At 53.0% G+C, this 20170-nt stretch overlaps 10 protein-coding genes across 10 annotated transcripts; 6 read left to right on the top strand and 4 right to left on the bottom strand.

Annotated features, from left to right (window-relative positions):
- Positions 1 to 549: 549 nt before the first annotated feature.
- est-2 (Esterase) lies at positions 550 to 1563 on the top strand (the record flags this gene model as incomplete). Its single annotated transcript, XM_036638064.1, has 1 exon — positions 550 to 1563. The coding sequence occupies one exon, from the start codon at positions 550 to 552 to the stop codon at positions 1561 to 1563; it is 1014 nt and encodes a 337-aa protein (XP_036496149.1).
- A 1453-nt stretch (positions 1564 to 3016) lies between these two features.
- CGCS363_v006214 (uncharacterized protein) lies at positions 3017 to 4084 on the top strand (the record flags this gene model as incomplete). The annotated part of the gene is made up of 1 exon (XM_036638063.1): positions 3017 to 4084. The coding sequence occupies one exon, from the start codon at positions 3017 to 3019 to the stop codon at positions 4082 to 4084; it is 1068 nt and encodes a 355-aa protein (XP_036496150.1).
- Positions 4085 to 4193: 109 nt separating this feature from the next.
- On the bottom strand, positions 4194 to 5280 carry yanB-1 (Decarboxylase yanB; the record flags this gene model as incomplete). The annotated part of the gene is made up of 2 exons (XM_036638062.1): positions 4194 to 5074; positions 5130 to 5280. 2 exons carry the CDS (start codon positions 5278 to 5280, stop codon positions 4194 to 4196), a joined length of 1032 nt encoding a protein of 343 aa, XP_036496155.1.
- A 3477-nt stretch (positions 5281 to 8757) lies between these two features.
- Positions 8758 to 10043, bottom strand: CGCS363_v006212 (uncharacterized protein; the record flags this gene model as incomplete). The annotated part of the gene is made up of 5 exons (XM_036638061.1): positions 8758 to 8823; positions 8876 to 9347; positions 9405 to 9497; positions 9553 to 9645; positions 9703 to 10043. The coding sequence occupies 5 exons, from the start codon at positions 10041 to 10043 to the stop codon at positions 8758 to 8760; spliced, it is 1065 nt and encodes a 354-aa protein (XP_036496156.1).
- A 482-nt stretch (positions 10044 to 10525) lies between these two features.
- OAF1 (Oleate-activated transcription factor 1) lies at positions 10526 to 10825 on the bottom strand (the record flags this gene model as incomplete). Its single annotated transcript, XM_036638060.1, has 1 exon — positions 10526 to 10825. One exon carries the CDS (start codon positions 10823 to 10825, stop codon positions 10526 to 10528), a length of 300 nt encoding a protein of 99 aa, XP_036496153.1.
- A 775-nt stretch (positions 10826 to 11600) lies between these two features.
- On the top strand, positions 11601 to 13385 carry CGCS363_v006210 (Lactose permease; the record flags this gene model as incomplete). Its single annotated transcript, XM_036638059.1, has 4 exons — positions 11601 to 11669; positions 11765 to 12266; positions 12318 to 12661; positions 12720 to 13385. The coding sequence occupies 4 exons, from the start codon at positions 11601 to 11603 to the stop codon at positions 13383 to 13385; spliced, it is 1581 nt and encodes a 526-aa protein (XP_036496154.1).
- Positions 13386 to 13875: 490 nt separating this feature from the next.
- Positions 13876 to 14247, top strand: CGCS363_v006209 (uncharacterized protein; the record flags this gene model as incomplete). Its single annotated transcript, XM_036638058.1, has 2 exons — positions 13876 to 14078; positions 14148 to 14247. The coding sequence occupies 2 exons, from the start codon at positions 13876 to 13878 to the stop codon at positions 14245 to 14247; spliced, it is 303 nt and encodes a 100-aa protein (XP_036495331.1).
- A 460-nt stretch (positions 14248 to 14707) lies between these two features.
- Positions 14708 to 17076, top strand: sor3-1 (Sorbicillinoid biosynthetic cluster transcription factor sor3; the record flags this gene model as incomplete). The annotated part of the gene is made up of 4 exons (XM_036638057.1): positions 14708 to 14795; positions 14962 to 15967; positions 16022 to 16429; positions 16479 to 17076. The coding sequence occupies 4 exons, from the start codon at positions 14708 to 14710 to the stop codon at positions 17074 to 17076; spliced, it is 2100 nt and encodes a 699-aa protein (XP_036495330.1).
- A 115-nt stretch (positions 17077 to 17191) lies between these two features.
- Positions 17192 to 18167, bottom strand: fahd2-4 (Fumarylacetoacetate hydrolase domain-containing protein 2; the record flags this gene model as incomplete). The annotated part of the gene is made up of 3 exons (XM_036638056.1): positions 17192 to 17668; positions 17719 to 17855; positions 17912 to 18167. 3 exons carry the CDS (start codon positions 18165 to 18167, stop codon positions 17192 to 17194), a joined length of 870 nt encoding a protein of 289 aa, XP_036495327.1.
- A 494-nt stretch (positions 18168 to 18661) lies between these two features.
- Positions 18662 to 19731, top strand: sdgD (Gentisate 1,2-dioxygenase; the record flags this gene model as incomplete). The annotated part of the gene is made up of 3 exons (XM_036638055.1): positions 18662 to 18911; positions 18962 to 19274; positions 19323 to 19731. 3 exons carry the CDS (start codon positions 18662 to 18664, stop codon positions 19729 to 19731), a joined length of 972 nt encoding a protein of 323 aa, XP_036495326.1.
- Between the last annotated feature and the right edge of the window lie 439 nt (positions 19732 to 20170).

The raw sequence follows: 20170 nt of genomic DNA, 5'->3' as shown, positions 1-20170 counted from the left end.
TGCGAAGGTTTCTTGACGCAGCTCTCGTCCCTGGTTTATGCCTCGGTCAGGACGGTCGGTAGTTGGGTTTGACACATTTCCCCCCAAGCCCGTGCCTCTGCGGACGGACATGTCAGTGACATTTTGGGCGACACCTCTTCTGTTTCCTGAGGTCAAACCGCTTTGTTTGATTGCACAGAAGACACAAGAAGGTCGCCCGAAATTCTGTACCGTACTGTTAGCTTGCTCTCTGCTGCCTATTTGCCCACATTTCCCTCCCACTGGCTTGGGTAGGCGAAGCTTCTGTTTGACACGAGACGAACCCAAATCACCATTCCAATTGCAGCTCATTGACGCCTATTGAAAACCAGTCGTTGAAGATGTCTGCACGATCGTCTAGACCCCAACTATCGCTGGGCGAAAAGAGAGATCTGCTCTTGCGGCTTTTGTTCCGAGGTATGTTTTCTTGATGAATTTAAGATGAACTTGAGCTGACAACCTGGACTCGTAGCCCCATTTCAGCTTGTTTGGAATTTTTGCTATGGGGTACCGTTCGCAATCGCGAGAGGCATGTCCCTTCGCCTGTTTGCCTTCTGCGCATTCTACCGCTTCGTACTTGGGTCCATGAAAGCCCGGGAGATCCAGTTCTTGCAGCCGCCTACTCTCAAGACGTACGAGACTTGGATCGAGAAGAAGCGCCTTGCTAATCCGCAGCTCGCTGAAAAGCTGAAGCGAGATGTCGAGATGCTTCCAGCGAATGACGGCTCCATCATGTGGCTCGGCAACCGCAAGAAAGCCAAGAAATTCGTGCTCTTCTTCCACGGAGGCGGCTACGTCGTGCCGCTACTGCCTGGCCACGTCGAGTGGTGCTGGGAGGCATACATTGCCGGCGGCCCAGGTGAGAAGACGGAAGTGGCGGTGGCTATCCTGCAGTACACTCTCGTACCCGAAGCGCGGTATCCCACACAGCTCCGTCAGGGTATCGCTGCTCTCAATCACCTGCTTCAGTCTGGCGTCAGGCCAGAAAATCTCATCATCGGTGGTGATTCGGCAGGAGGCAACTTGGCTCTCTTGGTAGCCCGCCACCTTTGTCTCCCAGCACAGCTAGATATTGCACCAGTCAGCCTCAGCGGACGCCTCGCCGGCGTGTTTCTCGTTTCACCGTGGCTCACAAGCAAGACTACAACGCGTTCCTTTCAAGAGAACAACTTTGTGGATATGCTCACCACGACATGCATGCACGGCGCCACGGCGGAGCTGCTTCATCCCCGTTTCCCTGTCAAGAACAAGTCCGACGAGAGCGATCTGGCCTTGGCTATGCCCATGGATGGAGATCTCGGATGGGTCAATGACATCTCCAACGCGACGAAGAGTCTGTACATTACTGGAGGTCAGCAGGAGGCATTCAGGGATGATATTCGGTCGTTTTCGGAGTACGTCAGCTGCAGTAAGAACGATTTAGATCTACTTGTCGAGTTATCCGAGCACGAGGGGCATGATTTCATCTTACTCGAAGGAAACATTAGGCGCGTTGGGGATGCGACCAAGAGAATGAGAAATTGGGCTGCTGCGCAACTTAGTTAGGCTGATCATCAAGATGGGGATGCACTGCACGATTCGAAGGCACTTTTTTGCTTTCAGCGAACAAGAAGTCAGACTGCATAATGATAAAAGCACATGTCTATGCCACGGTCACTCATCCTTACTTGTGAGGCGAAGATGAATATGAGTGGGTCCAAGCTGGATATAAACAGGCCCACCGTTCAGATATATTGCCATCGTCTCAACTCTCCTCATCCCATTCACTCATCCATAGAAATCAGCGATATTTCAGGTCAATAGTTCACTTCTATTCAACAGGCCACCCTTCTTTCTCCACTCCTGCGTTGGCACATAGTTGCTCTCCTTGAGAACTTTCCACATTTCGGGATCCTTGTCCTTTTTCACGCGAATTGCTTCGTTTTCAAAAGTAGATTCGTAACATGAAATACTTTCACTCAACAACCACTTCAACACCTTTGCATTACGGTCTCGCAACAACAACAGTGCTAGTGTCTTGCGCATACTGCTGGTATAATTCGGTGATTTCTCATGCAGCTGCTCCAGAGCCCTTTCTAATGAATCAACCTCATGACGATCTGCAAACACAGCAAGGAATGGCGAAATGTCTACAAAAGATGAGAGCTTTTGACTCATGTAGAAAATTGGCATTCGGATACATACCATCGACAGGTTCGAGCGAACGGTTGATCCAGCAGTTGATCTCATACGCCACAGGATCCATGTCATATAATTCTTCATGAACGTCTTCGTCCCCAGGATGCTCTACACCAGCCATCAAAAGATGTTGAAACAGATGAGAGAAATACTGCTGTTCCGTGATTTTCCCGCTGCGTCTTTTTCGAGCTGCGGGAACGGAGCAGAGGGTCTTTGCTTCTGTCGCCATGACGGGGTTCAAAGAGGTGGGCCGCCGGGTGGGGCCGTGTTTTTTGAAGGGATTCAAAGTGCAAATGAGCGTTATTTACTTGGATACCTAGGTATTTTCATCGGAAAAAAGACAGAGATTATCTGGAGCGTCTTTATACTACTTTCAACGACACATAATGTGAGATTTAAGTGAACATTCCCATATGAGGTGAGATCGATTGCGCCTCACGTCTGAAAGCCCCCTGTCAAACCAGCCTATCAAACCCTTGTCAGTTAGCTGGATGAACCGCCGGTTGGTTGAGTGGTTGAGGGAAAAGATATCTGCATGTTCCCGCGCCACCCTCTGAAAATAGACCACCATTCACCAATAATTTCGCCAAGCTAGGCCTGCTAGACCGTGGTCCAGAGCGGGGTGTACAACACACACAGCAAACGCGTCGCGTGAAGTTCAGACAGGCAGCAAACAGTGCATCTTTTCACGATCACCGCCAAAACAGCGGTAAATGGTTCAACTCTCACTCCTTCAACTGTGTCACATTCATTTCTGCAGTGCAAGGCGTTCGCCTCATCCACCTCTATCATCGGTTTAAGTCAATTAGCCAACAACACCATGCCCCTCCCAATAAACCACCATCCCCTCAACTGCACGTACAATCGTGACGATGTGGTCGCGGGGCTCACGGAATATTACCGCATCCTCACCCTCTCGGCATATATCCCAGCCTCGTACATTGACTTCCCTCCCCCAGGCGGCTGGACCGATGCCGAGCTCGACGTCGGCGCCCTTCGCGCCTTGAGACGGTCCGAGACTGTCATCGACTTGCTGCGCCATCTCCCCTACCCGAGACCGATGCACGACGGACCGCGTCCAGGTCCTTGGAACGTCGCACCACACTCCAAAGCCGTGCGCTACCTCCGTCACATGGGCGACTTCAGCCAGTGGTCTGACCGCGGCGACGCGGGCCTTCTCGAGCTTGCTGCTCTGCCGATGAGCTCGACCCCAGCTGGGCCGATGGAACTGCCTCCGGACGTCGTCGCGCTCACTCAAGGCGAGCGCTGGGGATCGACAACCTCGGTTCCGTACTGGTGGATCGTGGACTGCAGTCGAGGAATCTTCTCCCCGTTCAGAGAGAAGGTCTACGAGGTCGGCAAGGTCCCGCGTAACAAGCCGTGGCGGACGGTTCAGTCGTACTCTGTGGTTGATTATTTCGCCCAACTAATTCCAGAGCTGGGCCAGAACCTGATCCCGCTGCCGCCGACCGAGGAGCTGGACGCCGAGGTTCTCGGTCCGAGAGACAATCTTGCCGAGCCCCGGGAGATCTACCTCGCGCATGGGTGGCCGAGCCACGACTTCCGTCACGATGAGTGCATTGTCGCGCTGCAGGCCTATCGCCGTCGGATCCAAGAGGAAGAGCGAAGGCGCATCGCGCAAGATGTGGGCGACGCGGAAGACGCTGACGACGCGGATGACGATGACTTCGAAATGGATGACAGCGACGATGAAGTGGAGCACGAGGAGGGAGCTTCCGGGCTGGAAGATGCCATGGCTGATGTGGAGGTGGACGACCTGAGCGCCGAGGCGGCTGCTTTGCGCGCCGACATGTCACCCGAGGAGCGGGAGAGATTTGACAGGCTCCAACAGGGCGAGTTGCCCTTTGAGTGGGTTGATGCTGAGTAGACTTGGGAGAGCAGGATGCCAAAGGCGGAATCATTCAACAGACGCATATCATAACGCAAGCGATTATCCATAGACTATTCAATGAGTTGCTCAATCTACTTAGACGACCTCAAATCTTTGTCTCTCTCCCAGTGCTAGCCTCGTAGTCCCAGTTTATGTTGCAATTCTGCCGGTGCATAGTCAGAAGAGCCTTCGAGTTTTGTCGAAGAACTTCAGGATTGATTACCGCCCCTCGAGGGTTGGTAGCAACGAAGTTGTCGTAAAGCTGAGTTTGCATCTCAACCACCGGCTGGGGACAGTAAGGAAAGTCGGATCCAAATAGAACATGTGATGGTTCTACAGATTCAAGCAAGCCAAGTAGCTGGGCTGGACTGGTACTCAAGGCCGTATCGTAGTAGAAGCGAGCAAAGTCAGCTTCGGCCGTGTCGAAGTCTGTTGAAAGCATCTCTTCGACCGACGGTATCTTCAAAGAACCCATAACCCTGTTCGCAAGAAAGGGTAGAGTGCCTCCAGCATGGGACAAAATGACGTCGACGTCGGGACAAGCACGCAGTGTTCCAGTCAACACCAGGTCTACCGCCATGCGGGTGGTTGCCATGGGATAGTCAACGATGGGTTGTGGGAGGTTGTCCGCAATGAACTTGGGTGTCACATCGAGGGACGTTGGGTGCGTGAACACCAACGCCTTGTAGGCCTGAAGCTTCTGCCAGATCGGCTTGAAGGAAGGGTGGCCGAGCAGTCTGTCAGCGTAAGACGTGAAGACGGTAACGCCGAAACAGAGCTTCTGTTCCCCGAAAAGAAAGTCGAGCTCAGCGAGAGTGCCTTCGACATCTTGCCAATCCGGAAGCGCGCCGAAGAACCCGAGTCTTCGCTCGGACTTTGGGTTTGTAGTAAGCTTGCCCAGATGCTGGTTCAGATCTCGAGCCAGCTTGCGGCCCGCGGCACCTGCGCCAGCGATGGAGGGTCCCGGCGCCGACACTGACAATATCGCTATGGAAAACATCTTAGTATATGAATTCAAATAAATTCAGAGTGGCTTAATTACCGATGGATGTGCTAATTGTGTTCATTGAGCTGAAGGTAGCTTCTAAGGACCAATCTGGCGAGGGGAAGCCTGATGGATCACCCCCGGTCGCTTCGACAGCAGCCACATACGCCGCAGGAAGAGCGTGAATGTGAGTATCGATTCTGCCCATGATTCTGAGGAGTCGAACTTGATTGCTGTGTTTTTCGGCCGGTATGCCCTAATGAGATCTCATCATAAGTCGATGATATATGAAGAGACCTTTGTTTCTTACGACATCGGAGGTCGGAGAGACGGGGCCGGCGTCGGTGTCTGCAAGCTCCGTGTTACCGCGACAGCTGATGTAAGGATGAAGTCATCACCGCCTCAAAGACCAACTTCGCGTTGTCAATCGGCTGAACCAACCGTTTTCGTTGTAACCACCAAAGGCTACTCCGTGCCGAACTCCGATCAGAGAGATGATTTTGGTGTCGAAGATACGCATACGGCCTCGGTCCCACTCGGATACGGACTACCACATCCAGGAGCTGATATTCGGTAACATCCGTTGGAGAGGTGGAGAGGAACCATGAACAGGGGCTGGACTCAATTGTCCGTTGGCAGCGGACGAATATGTGCGCCGGACGTACTCCTCCTCGTTGCGTGCGATAACTTCTCGAAGGTAAGTCACCTTTGTCTCACGTAGAGGCTTTTTAGATGCGATGAGCAACCGGAGCTTGGACATGTCACGAAAACATCGTGTCCATCCTTACACAACTTGGCATTCTTCTTCTAACGTTAAAAGACACAACCACTGGGGGGAAATTGACCACTAAGCTACTTCTCCCAATTGGTCGCGAAAGAGATATGCACATTGCTTTTACTCCTCTTTGGGCCTGCCGATGTCATCATCTATTTCTTTTAGTCCCCCACCTGAGCCTATTTCCTAATCTCGCTTCGTTTCGTCCTTTTTGTCCTTTGCTTACTGCGATGTCTCTGGCCCCCATTCTACTCTCTGCATTGTTAGCCGCGCAAAGTCCCCCATCGAATCGCAGCATCTCACCCGAAATACCATCAAAAGGTGTGTCAGAGGCCGGAGACGCGACAGATGTACGTACCTAGAGGCCATAAATCTTACCACGCGACGTTATCCACAAATGGCTTGCCGGCTTTCTATTACCGGTCTAGGCAATCAGGACATGAAAGGAGAAACTGAAAGGGAGGAGGAGAGCGGCACGTACGCGGTGATTGCCACGAGCGTCGACCCGACTTCAGCACATCGGGGGCGTTACATGATGCAACGAACACGTAGTTCTCCCTTGGAAAAGGTGGAATGTAGATTTGCAAAGGGAGGGAGAGAGACTCGGCTGAGGGATGGGGAGACTGAGTGTGGTTGGTGGAGTTGCGAAGATGGCGTGTAGGGGCCTCAGAATGAGTCAGCGATACACAATGTCACGGCATTCCGGGAAGGGGCAGGACGCTTATTCAAAAAGCCTGGGCAAAAACATGATGTACGTCACGCCGGAGCGCGCATCGGTGCATGGGATCGAAACAAAGCACCGAATAACGTCCCAGGCGGGTGACAGTTGCAACTCTTACGGCTCTTCATGGCACATGAAGCCGGTCGCCAAAGGCCACCTATCACCCAGAGGCTCGTTGCTGTGCAAATTACCAGTCATGATGGTTACTGGAAGCAGAGGTGACACGGTATGGACTGACAGTGGGAGATCATTGAGAATAATATCTGAAGAGCCTGTCTATGCCAGCGTGGAGGCGGGAAGCTACGTGCTAAATGTAGCCTACGACTGGACTACTGGTCTTCGCATTTGTGTCGAGGAGAGCTCAGCTGTTTGCACAAACAAGATGCATGGGTATTTACCAGCAATAGCCTTCTTGATGCTGAATGGCAGCACGTCGATATAGGATGGAGTTGAGCCGACTGTTTAAAACAGCTGCAGCACGGAGAGGTCTAGGCTCATGTGTAGGCGTGGAGGCTGAGTTGCACACAGCCCATGGACCAGGGAGCAGGGCCACGATGGATGTGGAAGGAAAGCTATTGTCATGGGAGAATATTATCAGTGCCACATCCGATCTCCATACATGTATCCGTTTAGATCTCACGAGTCCAGCTATACCGTGGTTGTCAGCCTTCCAAGCTGAAGCTGGTTTGTCTTGGGGACAATATGTATTTTTGGTAGTTACGAAGCAGGCCGAGAACAATTCATCAGACTACTTGCGCAAGTCTGTCTCTACGGGTCACGACTGCGTAGAAGACAGTGGCAGAAGAAGCTGTAAGATGCCAATACGGATGGACAATGCCTGCGCTACACGTACAAAGCTGACGGAGTGGGAGTCGGTGAACACGGCGTTTGCGCAATGAAGAAATGCAACACGCTCTACTCTCAACTGTCCTCAGTTTAAGAATGACGTACCGAAATTCGACTTTTCACTGTCTTCAGGTTTTGAGTACAGAAAGCCATTGGGATGTTCATAGTAATGACTGTGCAGGGCGACTTGTGTTGTCATGATGCGTCTTGAAAGAAGTTCTCCACACAGGCCAGATTACTCTCTTGTTTACGAAACCGAGCAGACACCCAGTGAGACAGATTCCAGAATAGTTCGCCCATCTCTTAATCCCAACCTTTGTGCCGCCCGTGCGCCGCAATTCAACGGCGAGGGGGGAAGCCAATGACACACGTCAGTTGGTCCGTGGGGGGACTCGTCTGAGTTTCGGAACTCCCGTCTTAACCTTACTTTTTATTGAAGAAAACATCGATGGGTCTTGTAGGTCTCTGTGTAGGCGATCAAAAGCTTTAGATCCTGAGTTAACGGCGCACCTAATCGTTCCCCGGAGCTTGCAGACGGGGAGCTAAGCCGACGGATCACTCGGGGAGACGGGCCGATCACAGAACCCCAGCCGGAAACAAAAGAGAACGTCGGAAATTTGCCCCGACTGCATGGCCGCAGACGTGGGAAAACCTTGCGAACATGCCACGCACATAAGGTCTTGCATCTTGGGTCTCGGGTCCGCTCGCGGTAATCGCGCTGCTCGTGTCTGCTAACCCCGGACGGCCAAGCCCGGTCTGATCGTAGAAAATCTGCCAGCCAAAAGTTCAACGGTCGCGCTAATGTCGGCAAAGGGACCTCGTGAGTGGCCGTTGGGACTCGGTCAGGCCGACTCCCCGACGGCAAAGGATTCCGGTTCAACGTTAAAGATCGACAACTTCGCGTCCCCGAAAACCTTTCGACTAGCGTCGCTCAGATCCAGCAGTGACGCCTAGTAAAATGACATTTATGGGCCTGTCTGAGGCTAGTTCGTTAACCTAATATTGAATATAAGGCAACGTGGAACGCCTGTCATGTGAGAGGAACCTGATGCCCTGCAGTAGCTGCAACATCGTGACATGGTCCTGCCATGCACATTCACGTAAATACAGCTAACGCCGTTTGTAGAATAGAGCTGTTGGTACAATATGCTACATTGAAAACTTGGCAAGTGCCCAATCCAAGACCCTTGCACAGTCACTTATTCCTCCCTCCTCGTATTCCCAGCAATTTGATAGGATCTCCTTCTGTGCTAGGATAGTTCTTTTCCAGTTTTGAGGATACACAACCCTTGTAGGCATGTTTAAAGAAGGGATGGATTGCGCCCGCTCTGCCGCGGTCAAAATCAAAGAACAAGTGACAAACCCCCTGAGCTGTAGCCACAGGCCATGATGAGGAGTGGAAGACGTGGCTTGTATCCTGAATAAGCAATATTGGAGACCCCTTGAAGCGATTTCTGCTACCCTGGTGACCATATGCTCTGACACAGTGATGCCAATCGAAATAGTCGAAGCTAGCCTTACAAACGGTCGGCAAAGAAGCTCTCTCATTGTGAGATAGCGTCCGCGGAGCATTTGACACAGATCGTCCGCCAGTGGCGCAATCTCGCCGTTGGGTATTTGGAATGAGATCGGCGGCGGCAAAGACTCGTACCAATCCGTCAACTGGGCATCGAATACCTCAAATACTTCAAGCATCCGATCTATACCATGCTCTGTGGGGTGTGGAGGAGAACGCCGCTGGGCTTGCACAATGCGATTCATCAGCTGTCTCGCGGCAATCTCCGCGAGATAGTAGTACCAGGATCTTTGCTCCATCATCAGTGCCTTGTTGTCTAGATTCATCACCCCCAGGGTTGGTGGAGCGGGAAAGTTGTAGGGATAATCTATGCCGGCAAGAATCGAGCCCGGCAGAGACAGCTCAAAAGCAAGTTCTCTGTAACCGGTTTAGCTGGCTGAGAACATGACAGAGGTACGGGGACCAAGAACTCACGATTCCGACTTATAGCATGTGAAGTACAGTATCTGTTCTAGTGAGAGAGACTGAGGGTACTCGGGGGTCTCTGCCTTTCCAGGCAAGGTCAATCTGAGCACCTAAGTCAGTCTCGTGCGACTCCATACTGAAGGGATCGTAGTCTTACTTGCTGGTGAGCGAGGTGGTGTACCATGTGTTGCTCGCCATACTGAAGCACTTCCACGCTTGTAAGGGATTCATGTTGTACATGTGCCATATGCTGAATCGGTCAGCCCTGTTTATTCTATTTGTCAACCATACGGGAGCGGCCGCTTACCCTGCAAGACACAGGCACTGTACTGACTCCCACCCGGGCTGGCCCATGGAAAAGCCAAGACGTTTCTCCGCAACGGACCAGTACCGCGAGGCGAGATGACGGTTGGGCTCAACCGAGTAGCCACGTGGGGTCCCGCTCGGTGTCCTCTGTCCCGGCCGTTGGGATATAGCTCCCAGGGCGCATGTAAGCGCGACTAAGCACGTAGCAGCTGACCAGTCAGGCCCGTTCTCGGCAACTTGCTTCAACATCTGGCGAAGCATAGACACGTCGATGACGGGATTCATGGGATGAACGTTAGCCAGAAACAGGTCAACGAGTCTAGAAAGCTCGTAGAACTCCATCGCTGGTGGGGATCTCGGGGAGAACACCTCCCCACGTGGGGAGGCATGGCTGAAAGGGTCTATCGCGAAAGGCACCGGTTTGGGAAATATAGGCCACTCTAACACCGAGTCGAGACCAGCGGTTTCCGAAAGCGAAGGGTGACCCGCTTTCTTAGTTCCATCATGGCCGTTGCCGTCTTGGCCCGTGAATAGGTTGAGATTGTCCTGCCGTCCGGTGGGCGCTGTTGGGCTGTCTGGGTAGTCGCTAGAGTCACGAGACAAGTCTCGACTCAGCTGAGGAATGGCACGAAAGTTCTCCTCGTTCCGTTGGATCAGGTTGGTTAAGTTCTCTATTGCCCCAAGTAGCCGTGGCCCAACGCCTTGGCATCTGGTGACCAGCCGCGCCCCATTAGTACCACACTGATATATGTCGTCTGCGCGATGCCAAATATGGCACAGTGGCACTGGACAGAGTTTGTAGGCCATGCTAGTGTAGGGTCAACTTACAACGACATGGCCGGGGCCGAGTCCTCGATATAAGTGCATGTTGCGCCGACCCTCCTACAGTAGCCGCATATAGGGCGCTCGTTATCGCACTTTGTCTTGCGTCCGCGACAAGTCTGGCAGGCGGATGACGCGCGCGACCACGTTCTCTGCTTCGGGATCCTGGGATCAGCTTGCTCGGCGTGCGCCTGATCGACGCCAGGACGAGGGACGGGAGGAGAGCCGCCGCCGGACATATGTCCCATGTCGGGGAGACCCCGACCGGCATCCATTCTCATCCTCTTCGGCGGTGGGTCCATTGCGACGATAGATGGCCGGTTGGAACCTCGTCTTTCGGAAGCATCTCGTGTCGGGGAGAGGAGCGACGGAAGTTGAGGGGGATGGGGATCTCGAGTTTAATTATCATGCAGCACTGATCCCCCGACTCCCCCGCAGAACCGTTTCAGAACCGGCTGCGCAGAGGCCTCGGGGAGCTTTTTGGGTTCGAGAATCTCTGCCGTGACTCGCTAGTGTGCGATGTCATAGAGTCTGACCGCACGCGAAAGTCTGCTCGGGGACCGTCCCCGGGGAACATTCCGGAAAACGTGTCTGCTCGGGGCGGCTACCCGTCGGTGAAGGTCACCTGACTCTGATGCTTCACCATCTCTCACCGAGGATCCAGAATCCGTGCGGCGTTAACAGATGAGCTAAGTCCTAGCCTCTTTGGAGTTCATCCCAGCCCACTTGTCATCCGACTCCCGAGTTCCGTCAAAGAACCCGTATTCCCGGGACCGCGGGCTAGCCACTCAATCAAGCTAGCCAACGCGCCAAGTTGGGGAAGAATCCACCTCCCGTGGGGAAAATTGCAGATAGTTTGGGGGACGGCTGGGGTAGACAAGGGCGGTGGATGTAGCGGACACTGTTCCGTTCCCCAGTCATAATCACGACTTGACTGATTCTGCATATATCTCGCGTCTTCCTTCTCCAACCTCTGATGAGCCTCGGAGTGGTTCTTGGCTCGGCGACTTCACTGATCCAAAAGTCGATTGCAACGGAGTTCCATTACAATCCCAGTGTAGCCCGACCACATTCAAGATGGGCTTCCTCAAGTCAAAGACTACAACGAAGACGGCCGAACAGGCCGTCGGCTCTGACCTGACAGCAGTACGTTCTTACTCGCTGTTGCCCCCATCACCCGAAACTCCACCAGATGACATGCCTCAACTCTCTGCCATGACGAACTCTAACATCAGCTCAAGGTCCTGCCCGAAAACCCTGCACCATGGTACCGTACCAAGCACTTGCTTCTGCTCAACCTGACTCTTTTGGTTCCGATGTTTTCGTCTGCCTCGGTGGGCTTCGACGGTGCCATGATGAACGGGCTGCAGACGATTGAGCAATGGCGCGGCTACTTTGGTCATCCAAGCGCACCGATCCTCGGCACGATGAACGCTGTGTACCCCATCGGCAAGATCATGGGTCTGGTTCCTGTTACATGGCTGGCGGACAAATATGGTAGAAAGACACCCATGTGGATTGGGTTTTTCCTCCTCCTTCTGGGCGCCGCCCTGCAGGGTGCCAGTGTCAGCTTGCCCATGTTCATCGTCTCCCGTTGGCTCCTTGGTGCCGCGACTGCGTTCATCGCGCAGCCCGCGCCTATTCTCGTCACCGAGCTTGCCTACCCGACTCAGCGAGGCAAGATCAGTGCGCTTTACAATACATTCTTCTTCTTTGGGGCGATTCTCGCCGCATGGTCCACCTGTAGGCTCTTCACCCTCTGAACAACATTGTTCTTTGGTTAACATTGTGCAGATGGAACCTTCCGCTTGCCCTCAACATGGAGTTGGAGAATCCCCTCAATCTTGCAGGGTGCCCTTCCCGCAATTCAATGTGTATTCTTCTACTTCGTTCCCGAGTCACCAAGATGGCTGGTTGCCAATGGCAAGACCGATGTTGCCCGCGAAGTCATCACCCGCTACCACGCCGGCGGTGATTCATCCGCGCTTCTTGTCGACTACGAAATCAAGGAGATTGAGGAGAACCTCCGTATCGAGATGGAGGCATCCAAGGAGTCGTCCTACCTAGACCTTCTTAAGACTGGGCCCAACCGTCGCCGAACTCTGATTGCAGTCATCGTTGGTATTGGTGCTCAATGGGTATGTCTTTAATCTCTTTCAAATCCATTTCTGGGGAACGGTAGCTAACTCGTAACAGTCTGGCAGTGGCGTCATTTCGTACTACCTTACCCTCGTGCTCAACACTGTAGGAATTACCGCTACCAAGGACCAAGCGCTCATCAACGGCCTCCTTCAGGTCTTCAACTGGATCGCTGCCGTGTTTGCGGGTGCGATGATGGTGGACCGCATTGGCCGTCGGAAGCTCTTCTTGATTTCAACCGCCGGCATGCTGGTCTGCTACGTCATCTGGACCATCCTCACCAGCGTGTTCGCGAGGACAAAGGACGAGAAAGCTGGCTACACGGTGGTGGCATTTATTTTCATCTACTACTTCTTCTACGACATCGCCTGGTCGCCGTTGCTCATGGCCTACCCCGTCGAGATCATGCCGTACACGCTTCGCGGAAGGGGCTTGACGATTTCCCTGGGATCTACCTTTATTGGTCTCATCATCGGACAGTTCCTCAACCCCATCGGTATGGCAAATCTGGGCTGGATGTATTACATTGTCTTCTGTTGCATCTTAGCAATTCTGCTGGTCTTGATCTGGTTCCTCTTCCCTGAGACCAAGGGTAGAACTTTGGAGCAGATTGCCGAGGTTTTCGACGGCAAGAACCATTCACTTGGCATCAGTGGTGCTGGAGAGGAGAAGTTGAAGGACGATTTTGTGGAGGTTGAAAACGTTGCGGATAGAAAGGTCTAGAGTTGCGGTGGCTGCACGCTCAGAGCATACCCGAGCTGCCAAAGGGCTATTCAATGCTCCTCCAGTCCTAATTGACAAAGTTCCTGTTCGCATACTAAATTCCAAGTCCTGATCAATAGTAGTGACACTTAAGTGCCTTCTGATTTCAACACAAAAAAATGCAGAAAATGCTACCATCAGGTCTGGAGCTCCAAGCCACATCACGTCCAGTTTTAAGCGAATAGGAAAGAACCAGAGAAAGATATTTAAATCAAGGCTTATCCCACCCGTTGGAAACTTTGACCTTGCGTGTTTATTGGGTAGCATACCGAATATGTCATATTTCACTGGTTCGTGTCTTTGTGGTGGCATTTTTATGTCGATTTCATCAACCCCTCTCATCGTATTCACATGTTTCTGTGACCACTGCTGCAAAGGCGCGGGAGGCGCACATCAAGTGGTTAGTGCAGTAAAACCTACAGCCCTAAAGTCCCAACAGAAAGCTGAAGCAATGCAGATTGCCAAATTCCCCCATGAATCGGTAGCTCTTACGTCCGGTTCAGACCTCGTCTCCCACTTCACACTCAGTAACACCTCGAGCGGCTCACCCAAAGAAAAGGCGTTCTGTCGCGTCTGCGGGACCCCACTGTGGACAGCCCCCGCATCAGCCCAGGGGCAGTTTCTCCTCATCCGGACGAGTCTCCTGGATGGTGGGTATGTATCCGTAATGCACAGGTTCGGATAGGCGAATTCAAGCACGGCGCTGACCAGTCTCGGAACAAGATCCAACCTGACGCCGGAGGCTGAAATATTTGTGAAGTCACGGCCCGCTTGGCAACACGCGGTGGACGGAGCTGTTCAATGGGAGGGTATGAGAAGATAAGCTAGTGTGGTTTCCGTAGTCAGTGGATAACCCCGGACATGACTCGGACAACATCCGGAAGACTAGACTGAACGAATCAGACAGCGTTCCGTTTTCCGTGCACCGCCAAAAGCGTCTTGTGACCCACTGCTTTCTTGAAGAGTCTCCCAAGTTTCTTCAAGTCGCGTCGGAACTCGGCGGCGCTCCCAGAAATTGTCCTTCTTCTCCATCCAAACATTCCTGTCCGACCCCGAACTTTGCTTATTCTCCCCGCAATCTCCTATCTTGCTTTGACCAGTGGTGTCCGAGGTCCATGATTAGACTTGGCCTCCAGCGTCGACCTGCTTCCGAGCCGCTCACCACGTCATTCCGAGAGGACTCCTCGTCTCTCGGGAGGGGCTCTGCGCGTTGAGATACCGATCCCCACGTGCGCGCGCCCGCTATCGTTCCAAGCATGGCCAGCGGCGGGATGGAGAAAACAATGGAGCCCAAGCCGAAGCGAATCAAAATCGATGTGGCATGCGAGGCATGTCGGAGGAGGAAAGTGAAGTGCGATGGGGCGCGCCCAGGTGAGTTCTCGGTGAGTGGTCTCGTCCGGCCAGTCTGATGTGCTCCGATGCGTGGCTGGTGGGGTTCGGCACGGAAGCAAAAGTCTACTGCGGCGGCTTCTAGAACGTTTCGTCTCTTCCGAAGCTGAAGTCATCTGATTATGCGTATGCTGACGCTGCGATACAGCATGCGGAAATTGCTGGAAGAGGACGGACCTGAGAAATGGCTGTACCTACAGCTCAGAAACCCCAGAAAAGCCGCTTCCTGCTAGGGAAAGGACTTCAGATGTCAGCCCGGGCAACCCTCAGACGACGTTGCCCAGCATTCTCCATACCCCAGAAGCAACCTTTGCGCAACCTCGTCTGCCTCCCGGTCCCCGGCCCAATGCCACGCCAAAGTCGACGACATCGTCCGGTCCAGACCTGACAAGGCGAGGCCGGATGGATCGCCATCCCATCACCCCGTCCGATGCAAGTCCCTCGGTCGTCGATTCGATGACAACTGTGCGGGAGGATGGCACAGTGACTGGCGAGTACTTCGGTAGCAGCAGTGCAGGCTCCTTCACCAACCAGATCAAGGCAGCGATAGATGCCAAACTGGGATCGGCAACGGAGACTAGGGGACCAAGGGGCTCTATCTTCAAATCATCACTCCCTTTGAATGGAGGAGGCCCAGGGGGGCAAGCTGACTACGTGCTTCCAGCGCGTAAGCAGGCAGACCACTTGACGGACCTATACTGGTACTATGTTGATCCTCTGTATCCCTTTCTGGACCGCCAACGGTTTGACCATTCGTATCGCGCTCTCTTCGCTGGTACATCACTTGATGCGGATGAACGAGTATTCGTGAGCATACTTAACATCATATTTGCTCTCTCTACCCAACTGATCGAGTCTATGCCGCCTGAGCAAAGGGACTCGTCAAGTCATGGGTACTTCACACGTGCTCAGGACTTACTGCAACTTAGTCTTTGGGATACAGGGTCTGTTGAACTCATTCAGTGTTTGCTCATCATGAGCCAATATTTGCAAAGCACAAACAATCCTCATCAGACTTGGATGATTGTGGGATCCTGCGTGAGGATCGCACAGGGCTTGGGCCTTCACCTTCCGGAGACTGCGTTGGAACTTTCAAGTGAGCCCGAGAGAGACTTGGTCAGACGAATATGGCATGGGTGCATTCTCATGGATCGGTGAGTCCGCAACCTCACCTGTTATGAATTTATCCAGCTTATACCACCGTCCAGGATGATTGCCATCACGCATGGTCGACCAGCAATGATCTCAGATCATCTGGCATCGACTGTAGTTCTTCCTCCGATACCAGACGGAGACGCCCAAGGCGGAAACACCGTTGAGCTGCATCGTCTCAGGTATCAGGGCTTCTTCGTGAAGTCGCTAGAATTGTACGAGGTCATCAACCAAGCGGTTCTTGCTTTCTACACCACTTCACCTAGATTAAAGTCACCCACATCACCCAGTCATCTAGGCCAGCATTCTCAAGAACGACATGAACTTGATCTAGGTGTTGCCTTGCAGCTGGATCAGCGCCTCACGAAGTGGGAAAAGAACACACCGTCGTTTCTGGCCATGGCTGAGCCAGAGACCCAGTTAGATGAGGTCTTTCGTAGACAGGCTGTCATTCTTCGGATACGGTAAGTCTCCAGGCTTGGGAGTAAGGGCTCATTCCTGACACATAACCAGACTTCTTCATGCTCGAATGTTACTGCTGAGACCAATGCTCACACGCTTCTGTTTGTCTCAATGCCCCGACTCAACACAAGCCCACGACGACCTCTCGTCTCGCGTCATGCAGCAGTGCGCTATGGTCTGCGTCGAGGCAGCGCAAAGCCTCATCTCAGTCATTGTCCAATTCCAACGACACGATGGCACGCTCGGTCTTCTTCCCGCTTGGTGGTATCGGGTGTTCTACATCTACACAGCCGCCACTGTTCTCATTGCAGCTAGACTACGCCCAACGGTCTTCTCTTCACTCGACATTTCCAAATCCTGGAATCAGGCCATGGCTCTTCTACACGATCACGAAAGCCTCGGACCTTCACCCAAGAGATGTGCTGCGGCACTCCAGATTTTATCGACCAAGATGTTTCAGGAGCAACCGCAAACAACAACAATCACCAACTCTGAAACCAATCCAGCCATGCCAGCTGTTCCCAGCGAACAAGAGACCTTCGACATGCCATTCACGTACATGGCACAAGACGCAGCATTTGACATGGATGCAATATCATTTGATGTCAATGACTTCTCCTGGCTAAATAGTATGCCAGGAAGTCTCTGAAAGATGCTATCATGCATCTTAATGTATATAACAACATTCATTCATCGCAGAGATACCCGTCCAATGATTCAGCCTGCTCAAACTCAACCCTTCTGCAGCGGTGACTGGCGAGGTTCTATTCAAACACCATCTTGTTCTTCACACCACCCAGCTTGCTTATCCTGACCTCAACGACATCGCCATCGTTCAGATACTTGGGTGGCTTCATACCCATAGCAACCCCCGACGGCGTTCCCGTGAGGATCACGGTTCCGGCCGTTAACGTCGTACCCTGGCTGCAGAAGCTGATAATCTCCTCGACGCCGAAGAGCAGGTCGCCTGTGCTCTCATGTTGTCTTTCTTCGCCGTTGACAAATGTCTGCAGCAGAAGGTCGCTTGCGTTACCAACAACCGCCGGAGAGACGAGCATCGGGCTCAGCGGGGCGAACTTGTCGAAACCCTTGCTGAAGCACCACTGGGGTACACCGCCGGCCTTGGCGGGGTCTCTTTGCCACGCCCTTGCTGAAACATCATTTGAGGTGAGGTAGCCGGCGACGTACTCGAGAGCCTTTTCTTTGGGGACGTTCTTGGCGTCCTTTCCGATCACAAAGGCCTTGTATCATCATCAGCTTAAGTTTCGATGAGCGAGGGAAAATTTCTTACCAACTCGCCTTCGTAGTCCACCGTGCCGTCCTGAGCGACCTTTGGAATCGGGACATCCTCATTCCAGGCGGCGACAGAGGTCGCCGGCTTGATGAAAACGGACGGGTATGGTGGCGGTGTACGGCCGCCCTCCTTGACTGTCGACTGTTAGCCTGTCACCGTGATCATTGTGCCGACAAGGGATGTAACCTACTGTGCTTGACGTAGTTCAGACCAATACACCGAACAATCGGAACATCCTTCGGTGTCAGGAGGGGTCGCAGGGCCTTGACGTGCACGCGTTCGCCCTTGGTCAGGGTTGAGACGGGACTTGCGCCATCGAAGACCACGGCCCACAAGTCATTCTTGTCCAGTCGCTCCGTCAGTTCCGTCTCATTCTGGATGTCAGGCTCGCCAAAATGCTCGACATCGTTATCATCCACGAAGCGGACAAGACGGTTCCAAGACATGATGGGCAGATGTGTGGCAGTAAATAGCTGTTTGTTTCTATTTTAGCAACAACGATGCCGTTTCGCCGCAGTTCTTGGACAATTCTCTCTTTAAAGCGCGTTTCTGAGATGATGCTAATGTTCCCCTCAATGGTCCCTTACTGGGGCATTTGTAAGTTGAGCCAATCATAGTTGGTTCCGGTGGTTGTGGTCGGGGAATTGTGCGACGCGTCGGAACTCGGAATGAGGCCAGCTGCATGCGCCGGACCCGTCCCGGGTGGCGCCGTTCCGCACCTTTACTGCGGGCAAGGGGGTCAGCAATCCGGGGATAATGGGGAAACGCTCCTTGATAACCTCCGTCGATGGTCCCTCGAGCATCCAACTTCATCTCTTGAAATGCGCCTTTTCGATCAAGCCCTTCAAGCTACATTTTCACCATCTGCAATCTCCAAACCGCATTCACTTCGTCACAACCGCAATCAACTCTGAAGCACTTGCATACCCCGAACGCCACCATGGACTCCCCTCACGAGGACGACCATTCGGCCAAGGCCATGACCGACTACCTGCAGCAGCTCCCAGCCCAACACCTCGAGCCACTATGGTCCCAGATGAACGTGATGGTGCCACCAACGCCACAGCCGGTCGCACGGCCACACATCTGGAAGTACGCCGACAACCTCCCTCTCCTCCACAAGGCCGCCGAGATGGTGGGCGAGAAGCAGGCTGAGAGGAGAGTTCTGATGCTGGTCAACCCTACCATGCGTATGTTTGATATCACCCACAACGTGACCATTGAGGCTTACACATCGTAGAATCACCTTACACCACTGACACCATCTACGGTGGTCTTCAAATCGTCAATCCTGGAGAAACCGCACCAGCCCACCGACACATTGCATTCGCCCTCAGATTCATCATTGATGGAGAGGGCTTCACTGCCGTCGAGGGAAGGAAGATGCCTCTTAGGAGAGGTGATGTCGTCGTCACGCCCGTCTGGCATTGGCACGACCACGGCAACGAGAGTGATGCCCCCGTCATCTGGCTGGACGCTCTCAACCTTCCACTATTCAGATTCACTCCCGTTCACTTCGCGGAACAGTATCACGAGAGCCGTTACCCTAGCGTGTAAGGACGTTCCCACAAGCTTTATGAATTTGTACTAACATCTAATAGTTTGACTGAAGACTGCGAATGGAGGCATCCATGGGACAAGGTCGAGGTCGAGCTCAAGGCCCAAGAGGGTCCTCACGCCGTCTACCACTACACCAGCAACGGAAAGCCACTATCCCCCATTCTCGGCGCCCAAGCTGAGCGCATCGATGGCCACCACACGACGAAAGAGGTGCGCGAGCAGGCCTCGTTCCTCTACCACTGCTACGAGGGCCAAGGACAGACCATTGTTGAGCCGCCATCAGGTCCCCGGGTCATCTTCAAGTGGTCTTCGAGGGATACGTTCGCCGTGCCTGCGTGGTCCAAGATCCAACACATCAACGACCTTTCCACAACGGCGTACCTGGTTGCTGTGAGTGATAGGCCGCTGTTGAGTAGTATTGGCTTGATCAAGCCGGAACCTTCGGTGTAATGTAAAGGAGCGAGCGCAGGCTCTGGTGAGATCAGGTGGGGTCATACGAAACACATGAGTTAGTCGAGTTCATCAAGCGAATGTTCAACCTAGATTGTTCAATAACAAGGAAGTCACTTTAGTCACTGATCGATTGTGCTTTAAAACCACGTGAATATTGCGAGAACATATTGCGACGCGTTATCCTCGTGTTCAAGATTGGATTGCTTGGCTACCCGTCAAAGGCCAAAGCCTTTCTGGCATGAACACACCAACAAAATGTACACATAACACTATAATATCCGACCATCCGAGATTCAACTGCGTAATGTCGGACAGTTCGCTCTTTATGTCCGACGACACCAACACGAATACAGAGAGACTCTGTCCTCCTGAGCCCACTCTGAGTTTTGAGATGCACGTTCCGTCTGATTAATCGCTATCCATCGAAGAAGTCCCG

The sequence above is a fragment of the Colletotrichum siamense genome, assembly GCF_013390195.1.
Source record: "Colletotrichum siamense strain Cg363 chromosome Unknown KSG_Cg363_contig04, whole genome shotgun sequence".
Taxonomy (NCBI): domain Eukaryota; kingdom Fungi; phylum Ascomycota; class Sordariomycetes; order Glomerellales; family Glomerellaceae; genus Colletotrichum; species Colletotrichum siamense.
Note: the sequence above shows the minus strand (reverse complement) of the source record. Positions and strands in the feature narration are given on the sequence as shown.